The sequence below is a fragment of the Petromyzon marinus genome, chromosome 3, assembly GCF_048934315.1.
Source record: "Petromyzon marinus isolate PM22_M1 ecotype Great Lakes invasive population chromosome 3, UKy_Petmar_22M1.pri1.0, whole genome shotgun sequence".
Classification (NCBI taxonomy): Eukaryota; Metazoa; Chordata; class Hyperoartia; order Petromyzontiformes; family Petromyzontidae; genus Petromyzon; species Petromyzon marinus.
Window position 1 is genome coordinate 10,092,719 of NC_133669.1, and position 10,454 is coordinate 10,103,172.

General features: G+C 46.8%; 1 protein-coding gene across 1 annotated transcript in view; it reads left to right on the forward strand.

Moving 5' to 3' along the window:
* LOC116953336 (cytoplasmic FMR1-interacting protein 2) overlaps positions 1 to 10,454 on the forward strand; it is a 40,197-nt gene that overhangs the window by 26,028 nt on the left and 3,715 nt on the right. Inside the window, exons 18-31 of the mRNA XM_032973449.2 lie at positions 124 to 220; positions 449 to 525; positions 1,254 to 1,362; positions 1,498 to 1,617; positions 2,387 to 2,586; positions 3,005 to 3,092; positions 4,361 to 4,504; positions 5,096 to 5,186; positions 5,769 to 5,899; positions 6,370 to 6,442; positions 7,156 to 7,250; positions 7,658 to 7,729; positions 9,195 to 9,361; positions 10,049 to 10,196. Of these exons, the coding sequence (XP_032829340.1) occupies positions 124 to 220; positions 449 to 525; positions 1,254 to 1,362; positions 1,498 to 1,617; positions 2,387 to 2,586; positions 3,005 to 3,092; positions 4,361 to 4,504; positions 5,096 to 5,186; positions 5,769 to 5,899; positions 6,370 to 6,442; positions 7,156 to 7,250; positions 7,658 to 7,729; positions 9,195 to 9,361; positions 10,049 to 10,196 (1,612 nt within the window). The remainder of the gene's footprint in view (positions 1 to 123; positions 221 to 448; positions 526 to 1,253; positions 1,363 to 1,497; positions 1,618 to 2,386; positions 2,587 to 3,004; positions 3,093 to 4,360; positions 4,505 to 5,095; positions 5,187 to 5,768; positions 5,900 to 6,369; positions 6,443 to 7,155; positions 7,251 to 7,657; positions 7,730 to 9,194; positions 9,362 to 10,048; positions 10,197 to 10,454) is intronic.

Sequence of the window (10,454 nt, forward strand, 5' to 3'; positions counted from 1 at the left end):
AGTGAGCTGGCCACAAATGATAGCCCAATAAAGTGGCTTTTTGTGTGGAAATTTACAGCAGCCAAATACTCCTACTTTGGCTGATAGGCTGTCTTCTTACTGTGTGTTTTTCTCCACATTCAGGTATGTGCTGTACCCACTGGACCTGTACAATGACAGTGCTCACTACGCCCTCACCAAGTTCAAGAAACAGTTCCTGTATGATGAGATTGAGGCTGAGGTGACTCACGCATGCTCACCAGTCTAAACATGAAAAGACTCACCAGTCTCCCACTCACAAACGTAATGGTCTCACACCAGATCACCAGTTTCAATCTACAGATTACAAGTCCCACATTCACCAACTCAATATTCTTACACGAGACACACACAGACCGTGTCACTTTGTACTGTTATATGTGGTTGTCATTACATGTGTGTACGTATGTGCTTTCTCTTGTGCTCGTAGGTGAACCTCTGCTTCGACCAGTTTGTTTACAAGCTTTCGGACCAAATATTCGCTTACTACAAGGCGCTGGCTGGAAGGTATCCTTTTCACTCCTTACATTGGATTGTGGTATGAGTGTGGCTTATTTACATACGAACACAGGTCTGTGATGCTGCATAGCAGATGCAATGTGTGGGTGTGTGCATATGTATGTGGGGGATGGTGGCGCTATAATTTCCAAACTGTCATGCGATTCTGAAAAGCAGCCCAATACCTCGTCATGGATAACTATGACAAGTGGTTATTTGTCACGAGGTCAGTTCAGCCTTAAATGAGTACTTGGTTTAATTTTTAAACATCAGTACTGGGTAGACAAGACAGGCAGGCTTGGTAATGACCACAACACTCCCTCTTGTGTCTCGCTAAAAGCAAATGCTCCGACAGACTCTTTGTAGTTCAAAGGGAAATATTTTTTTTGTGTGTGTGTGTACTCATGCGTATACATATGCGGTGGCGAGCTGCAGTGGTTAATTTGCTACCCAACAAATCCAACAACATGAGTTGGATTCCCAATCACGGATAACATTAGTGGCAAGCGATATCTGAAGTGGATGTCCGCTTTGTTGACTCAGACTTAAATGAGTACCTGGTGCAGTGTGTGAACATCACTGGGGGGAACAAGTGTGGCCGGGTGTGGGGCTGGCCACATCAACCCCTGTGTGCCATTCCGGCCTTCATAGGTGCAAACTAACAGCACTTGACCCAACATATGTAGGCTACATAGGGGATCTGTATTTGTATGTATGTGCATGCCCCACTTTGCCAGTGTGCTGCTGGACAAGCGTTTCCGAACAGAGTGCAAGAACCATGGCGTGGTTATCCCCTACCCACCTTCAAACCGCTACGAAACACTGCTAAAGCAGCGCCATGTGCAGGTGTGTTCCTCCGCATCGCAAGGTGTGATGCTCTGCACGTGCCCTCACGTATTCACCCACATACCCTTGTGTGTTCTTCCACATGTGTCCTTAACCATTATGTATGCTTTACACTGCACAATTGTTTCTCTCTAGCTCCTCGGCCGCTCGATTGACCTGAATCGCCTGGTAACGCAGCGTGTGACGGCCGCCATGTACAAGTCCCTGGAGCTTGCCATCTCCCGCTTCGACAGCGAGAACCTTACCTCCATCGTGGTGGAGTACCGCACCCGCCACACCGGCTACATCGCACAGACTGCCCACACTGACTGCACCCGATTGCATTGACTGCATGCCCATTCTGACTGCACTGACTGCTGTCGCCACACTGAATATATCGGTGTTAATATCTGCACCAGCCACTATATCCGCAGCGATAATAACAATGGAAGTTTCTGCAACGACATCACAAAACTAGTTCAGTACTAATCCTTATAAAAAAAAAGATCAATGTATCTTTTAATAATTAATTAGGAGGAATTTTTAATGCTGGCCAGGTGGCTTCCAGATCAGAACGCTGAGCTAGCGCTGTTGTATGGCATGGGTTCAAATCAGAGGCAGCTGCTGCATGTGATTAAACCTTACCCTCAAAGGTAGTAAGATAATTTCCTGAACCCCGGTCATCACTGAGTGCATACAAAACCTATCATGTTAAATTTGGCTATGTTTAAAAAAAAGATTATATCTAGTAGGTGGAGATGATGAAGTGGGGCATTGCATGTGATGAAATTAGAGGAAGAGGTAAAAATTAAGTAGTAGTGATTACTGATTCCATGTAATTTGGGGTATTGCCGTGAATAGGACAGCTAGTCGGTTGAACAAATTATGTTGAAATTCTTCTTTTGCACCGCACGTAGCCAACCCTGCTAAGTGGGCGAGAGAGCGGGCAAGAGAGCAAGTGAGCGAGCAACTGGGCGAACGAGCAAGTGAGAAGAGCGGTTGGGCGAGTGAGTGATCTATTGTTCAACCGTGTGTACCCGTGCAGGAGCTGGAGGCCCTGGTGGAGGTGAACCGCCTAACTCACAAGTTCCTCAGCAAGAGACTCACCTTGGACAACTTTGACGCAATGTTCCGTGAGGCGAACCACAACGTGTCGGCGCCGTATGGGCGTATCACTCTGCACGTCTTCTGGGAGCTCAACTATGACTTTCTTCCCAACTACTGCTACAATGGGTCCACTGGGAGGTGAGGCTGCGGTGAAGGTGATAGAGGAAGAAAGAGGATCAGTAGGGTTTGTTTTGGAGGCTGGGTTGGGGGTGTGGCAGAGAGGAGGTGACAGTGTTTGGGTTGAGAGTGTGGGAGAGAAAGTGGCTACTGCAGTGTTTGGTCTGGAGGCTATGTCAAATTATTCTGTAACCCGTATGTTCTCAACCAAGGGTCGGTAGACTTTTAGTTACGCATCAGTAACAGCACACACACAAGACTGTTAATTGAGGAAGGCTTTGGCAGTCAGTTGTGAATCTCTTAAGGGAGACTTCACAGGTTGAGAGCCCGTGTGCTGATCAACAACACCAGTGGACACCTTATCCGAAAGCCCTAAGTGGCACAACATGACTGAAAGTGTGCAAACCAGTAACACGAGTGCACACCCACCCTGCCCCAGGTTTGTACGCACGCCGTACCCCTTCACGCAGGACCTGCAGAGAGACAAACCTCCCAACGTGCAACCACACTACCTCTTTGGCTCCAAAGTAAGTGCATGACCTGGCTGATGATGGATGTGGTGGAGAGGTCTATGAGAGAGTGTGACACTGTTGTTTTTAGGGGTTTGTGGATGTGTATGATAGAGTTTAGAGGTATTTATAAGGGTATAGAGTGGAGAGGAGAGATGTACACGTGGGAGAGTGTAGGTTTATCTGTTGGAGGGGTACAGAGGCATCACAGGGTGTGCATGGTATCATGTGTGAGAGAGGCTTGTGGTGGGCTGCAAGTGTGTGGTAAAATGGGTCTATGTGGTTGTTTGTGATATTGTGTGGTAGTGTTTAGGAGTGTGGGTATGCGTGTGGAAAATAGGTAAAATGGGCGAGTGTGTGGGAGGGTGGTCATACGCTTACAAGAGTGCTGAGACATGCGCATGTGTTAAAGTGTGAGTCTTGGAGATCATGGAAAAATGTGAATGTAAGAATGTGGTTGCATGTGTAGTGTTTATAAAGACGAATAAACTTCTTAGGAGGCACTCTCTGTTTATTGTAATTATTTCCTTATACAGTCCTCAACACACACAGAGGGGTATCCGGTCCTCTCACCCGATACCCTAAGGAGGTACAGCCTCCGGACTCGGCGTAACCTACACACAGGTCTCCTTGATACCTAAGGAGGTACAGCCTCCTATCTTGGCGGGACTTACACGTCTACTGCTATTCTAGAGTCCTCCGGCTGGGACCTAGGGGAGGCAAAGGCAATCTGACCCACCGATGGACCGGTGGGTCCTGATCATTGGGTACCCGAGCCTTAGCCCTCAGAAGGGCTGGAAGGCTGGTCCAGGGTTCTAGCTAGTCTTCAGCCCGGGCTTCGGTCTTCGTGTAGGGAGAGAACTCCCCGAGCTCTGTTGGGTCACCCTTCTTATACTCGTTTGTGGCCAGGTATAACCAATCACACATTCCCACGTGGAACTGTCTGATTGGTTCTTACCAAACCGTGGCTACGATCCACTTCACCTCGTCTGACCCCAACCATTACGTACCCAGAGGTAACGCTGCACTGCCCGTTTTATACCTGGTGGCAATGCAGGTTATCGAACAGTGCGCAGTTAACACCTCTACACATGTATAAGATTATATGAGTATCGATGTGTGAAGGTATCAGTTCTCACCAGCACACATTGTTTTGTTGTCACCTCTTGCCTCTCTGTGGCCATGTCTGCATGTGTCTGTGTGTCCCCTCTGGGTATTCCCTTGTCTCCTCACATGTCCCTCTGTATGCCTGCCTCTTCCCCTCTGTGTCTTTGGTGTGTGCGCAGCCCCTCAACATCGCATACATGCACGTGTTCGCCACGTACCGCAACTTTGTAGGTGCGCCGCACCTGCGTACCATGTGCCGCCTCCTTGGCTACCAGGGCATCGCCGTGGTGATGGAGGAGCTGCTCAAGATCATCAAGAGCCTGGTGGGTGCTGAGGGTGTTGCTCCACTACCCTCCCTCCCCTCACTCAGCTTTGGTTTCATTGGTTTTGTGGAATATTTACCTCTGACTCAGGGCTATAAATGAAAGGTGAACAGTGGCCTTATATGTGCAGGAGCCACTTTAAACAAAAACAGTATCCATGCTTAACACGTAGGCTTTTCGCGACAAATAATAGAGGTTTTTTGGGTTAGATCGCATAAATATATAAATGTGTCGTTAAAACCCGCCACCAGCTGACACGGCTAACTAGTAAGGGTTGTCACGTAAATAGAACATGCCAATTCGTCACCAGTAAAGCACACCGGTGTGTTGGAGAGCCAAGCCACAGTATTTACAATCTGAGTACGACGTTTCGCCAGTAATTACAACTGGCTTCATCAGGCGACAGCCAGATTTGTGGAGAGGTCTAACTGTTTCGTTCCTTATATAGATGCGTAGATGTGGTGACCACGCTTCTGTGCTCTTGCGCCACGTGGGAGGGGGGGGGGATTACTGAGGAAACGTACATTATGCGAGTATTCATGCTGTTGAGTTGCAATGTGTCTCATCCCCATGTCTTTGCTCGAACCCCAGTTGCAGGGAACAATCCTGCAGTACGTGAAGACCCTGATGGAGGTGATGCCGACGATCTGTCGCCTGCCCCGACACGAATACGGCTCTCCTGGTAAGTATGTATACAAACAAAAAGATCCCCCATATAGCCTTAACAGACTGTAGGGGCAAGTGCTGTTAGCGAGCACCTATGAAGGCCGGAACGATACACGAGGGGGTGGGTGACCAGCACCACGCCCGACCGCCTTTGTCTCCCTAGTGGCAATGTTTACACACTGCACCAGGTACTCATTTGAGGCTGAGTCGACCTAGGGGAGGCCCGGGACCAGTTGAGATAATCGTCACTGGTGTTGGCCGTGAACGGGAATCGAACCCGTGTCGCCGGGTTCATAGCGCAGCGCGCTAACCGCTACACTACCGCTCCCCAAGTATGTATATACACACACACATACACATGCAAGTCGCATGTGCACACTTATACCCTGCACACCCTGCACCTGACGCGCAAAATATACCGTGCACGCGTGCTAGACGCATACATATTGTGAGCAGCACACAGACCTCACATAGACACTTGTACAACTCCATATATGCACAACATGGCTGTGGTTGACCACATTTCACGTGGTAATAAAACGTTGATTTGTTTAGCAGTGGCTGCTGTAGCGGTTGTGGTTGTTGCTGTCATGTGCAGGCATCTTGGAGTTCTTCCATCACCAGTTGAAGGACATCGTGGAGTATGCAGAGCTCAAGACTGACGTCTTCCAGAGCCTCAGGGAGGTCGGCAACGCTGTCGTCTTCTGCCTACTTACCGAGCAGAGCCTGGTACGTGTCACTGGATTACAAGTCACCACGTGTCACTGGATTACAAGTCACCAAGTCACACATTGTGGCATTAGGATAAAGCGTCACAGGGGAAAGAGATGGTAGGGTCATGTATGTAAGCATACAATGCCTTTGTATCCTGTTCACTATTGTCCCCTGCTTGTTTTTTATCCCCTGTTTGTCTCTATGTCTTGGTGTCCCTCTGCATGCTGTTTATTCTCATATACACATGTCTTGTGTCACTGTGGCCTGTGATTTGCATTATTCCTGTTTATGACCCCGTGTTTCTGTCTCCGTATACGTGTCTCTATGTTCCGAACATTCCACTTAATCTCTTTTCACTCTGTTGCCCATGCAACAAATTTACTTGCTTACTCATGTCCTTAATGTCCCCATATTCCCTCATCAATGTTTTTCTATGTCCCGCTGTTGCTATCACCCCATGTCCTCACATTGCCCCCATGTCTCAGTCCCAGGAAGAGGTCTGCGATCTACTCCACGCCGCGCCCTTCCAGAATATCCTCCCTCGTGTCTACGTCAAGGGTGCGTGGAGGCACACACTCTCGTGTTCACCCACACGCGTGTATATACATGGGCATGCACAGATACGCACACAGATATACATGCAAAATGACAAAGATCCTCAGTATAGCCTTGCTGTTAGCAAGCATATAATTAAGACCGGCATAATGCATAATGGGGGTGGTGTGGTCAGGGCCATGTCTGATTTAGTTTAGTTTAGACTTTATCTCTTTCAGAAATATACACAATGCAGCAGGTAACCATTTTAGGCAGAGTCGAATGAGGGGAAGCCCAGGATCAGTTCAAATATCACTCCCACTGATGTTAGCTGTGGTTGGATATAAAACGTTTCCAGGTTCATATCGCAGTGCACTAATCATGACACCACTCTTATACGTACACATACAAACATCAAGAAAATGCACATTACATGCTTGTACTCACGTACACTCGTCCATATATGCACGATTTTCAGCAGTGCTCATCATTCTTTATTCGATGCTAGCTTTGACTTCCTCTGAGCTGACTCATCTCAAAATAAGAAGGGCTTGATATATTGGCAGCGGGTCATTTGGGAGACAAAGGTGGCCAGGTATGCATGGTGATGATTCCATCACTAACACGTTTGTGTTATACCAGCCTTAATAACTGCTCGCTACTGGCTATGTGACTAAAGAGGTGATTATTGCCATTTCTACTTGTGTTGTTATTATTGCGTGTGTTACTGGTTGCAGAGGGGGAACGTTTGGAAACTAAGATGCGTCGTTTGGAGCAGAAATACTCGTCCCTGCACCTGGTGCCGCTCATAGAACGGCTGGGAACTGCACAAGTACAACAATGACGCACCACACCGCATCGTGCTTCATCATACTTTAACATAAAACGTGTTACAATATCCTAGGCTATACAGCACACCATACTACACACGCCTTTATGCTTTCACACACCACAAACCTTTCTTACCTTACCACACATCACACCATCTCACATTATACCGCACGCCACAACGCCACACACCATACATTGCCATACATTCCCACATATTCTGCCACTTGCCGCCACTTACCACACCTGTGTTCTTAAAATCCCATAACTCATTCAGCATACATTGAGTCTCTCCTGGTTAAATAAGGGACAAGTGTTATCATGTCTCGTTCTCTCAACACTAAACATTTAATGTCAGTGGGCCCTCACCTGTTAAAATAAACGACTCATTTTGAATTCTGCCTTCCTCAGCAAATCGCCATCGCCCGTGAGGGAGACCTGCTCACCAAGGAGCGTCTCTGCTGTGGCCTATCCATGTTCGAGGTGCATTTTTCCATCGATATATTGTTTTTGAAATCTTTATTGCTCAAATCTTATGCCAAATATGCTATCGGTGTCATGTAATGAGGCATTGTATCAATTTAGGTTGCTCAGAGAATATTTCTACCCTTTGTAGCAGAGAATGTCACACAGAAACAGGTATCAAATAGCTGCCTCTGAGATGCCTTCAAGGAACCTGGTCCACCCACTCTGCCGTATGAGAGTAATATTTGTTTCGTGATGGTCACACTGATATTTTATAGTTCTGAGAATTGGAATTTAAATCAATAGCTTAACCTTAGGGCGGTACCCCGGCTCTCGCATAATGTCCGTGATGCAGTAATTTTTAGTCTGTTGATGGTTGGCGATGTGGCAATCGACTCATCTCGACGAACTGTACACGATGCACTATAGTGCATACGAGCGTTCAGGGTTTCAGCGCAATCGTCCTCCCTGCATTTCGACATCGCGGAGTAGCACTGATTTCGGATTGTTTGGAACCCCAGTCGCGGAGTGAAGTACACCCCTGAAAAAAATAGTGTCCCAGAAATAAAATATTTAATTGCCTCGTCCATTTTGTATTATTTGGTACCCCGGGGTACCGCCATAAGGATCAAATGTTGTGCAGTCACTGAGCCCATCAACTCACTATACTTGAGAACACAGTTTAATCACAGGTGGCTGCTTGAATTTGACCCAAGGTTCTCAGCAGTGGCAGCTCATTTCTCTGATCTCAGCCACCCAGTTGCCTCACGTTCGATTAATTGAGATTAACCGCCAGTTAATGGCGGCTGAGGCACTGAGTGCCATGGAGTTAGCAAATGTGAATGGATTGGGGATTCATTGAACACTTGCGCATTAAAGCATCAATGGCTGTAATTAGAGCATATAATTAACTGTGACTTGCTTAGATTAATTTTTACAGTTTCCAGCAGCCCATGGGGGTGTATTTAATCATTAGGTATATAAAGATAACAATTATTTAATTAAAATATTTTGTTTTATTGTTTTATTCTCATTCTACGTGACTTTACCGAAAGAACCAAGAAGATGAATCCTTGCAGTCACGAAAGCTTTAAATCGAAAAAATATATTTGTTTTGTTCATGACACCTGCATCGAATTGTGTGCATGACATTTTGTAATTGTGTATTTTGTAGGGAATCGGATAAGTTAAACCTGCAGTTGTATAGCAACTCCCACAAGGGAGTTGCTATACAACTGCAACTCCCTTGTGGGATAAAAAAAATATATTTTCTTCCACTGAATCACATAATTATGTGCTTGACCTTACCTCTTGAAGTCTTATGCTCATGAACAAAAGTTTCAAACTCTTGCCGTGCAGCCCAAACATGTATCTGCGAAGATAAGAATTGTTAGCCTTTTTGTGGGCCTCTTCCCTTCGTCGTTGTCGCTACCGACGGGTCATGGTTAATTAGGGAGTGTCGCGTTTGATGCTGTGCGTGTAGGTGATCCTGCAGCGAGCGGGCACGTGCCTGGACGACCCCGTGTGGCGAGGACCACCGCCGGCCAACGGCGTGATGCACGTGGACGAGTGCGTGCAGTTCCACCGCCTGTGGAGCGCCATGCAGTTTGTCTACTGCATCCCCGTGGGCACGCACGAATTCACTGCAGAGTACGCACGCGCACGCATTCACTCGTGGAGTACGCGCACGCATAGAACTGATAAGCTTGCGATGATTAATCGGTGAAAAAACTCATCTTTTGCCCACTGTACATGCGTAATATAAAATAGTTTTGGTGTGCTATATGTCTTGCGAAATTTCAATTTAACTTATTTATTTTATTGCTTGTCTCTGGTACGGCGTTGTGGGATGCAATTTTACATGAACGACATGATATAATAATTGTTATTAATTGTGTGTGTAAGAACCAGTTTTTTATGGCAATTTGTTATATTTGATTGGTTTAATTGACCCTTTTAGCCACTAGGAGTGCTATATTTAAAATAATCAATTTGTGGCTAAAAATTATTGATTGTTGAGTTTAATCGTGATCCCGAGTTGAGGGGATGAATTTTTCCATGCCCAGTGCATGCATTGATGGATACCCTCACATACACAGAGGTACATGTATGCACATACGCATGGGTGCACATATACATTGGAGGGTACATGCACACAGAGGGAGGATGTACGCATACAGTTGTTTGGTTATGGTGGTTGTTCAGTGTAGGCAGTGCTCAAGAGACGGGCTGCACTGGGTGGGCTGTGTGGTGATGACACTGCAGACGTGTTAATGGCTTTGATTATGATCGAAGTTATTATGGATATGGTTCTTGTTGATGTTTTTGTGGGTGTAGGCAGTGCTTTGGAGACGGGCTGAACTGGGCGGGTTGTGCGGTGATGACGTTGCTCGGGCAGCAGAGGAGGTTTGACCTCCTCGACTTCTGCTACCACCTGCTCAAGGTGCAGAGGCAGGACGGCAAGGACGACGTGATCAAGAACGTGGTACGCCAGCCACAACCACACCACCACCACAACGGCAACCGCAATTCAAACAAAACACCAGCCACAGCAAATACCACTTCATTACACAACCAAAATTGCACTGCAAACGCAACCACACCACCACCAGACCGCTCTGGCAGCCAAAGTAAATAACTCACCCAAGAAAAGGTTCACAGTTGAGAGATGAAACAATGAGTTCAATTTGAGTGCATGTGCTGGATGCATTGTTATATCTCAGGACTGTGAGAGATGGCAACG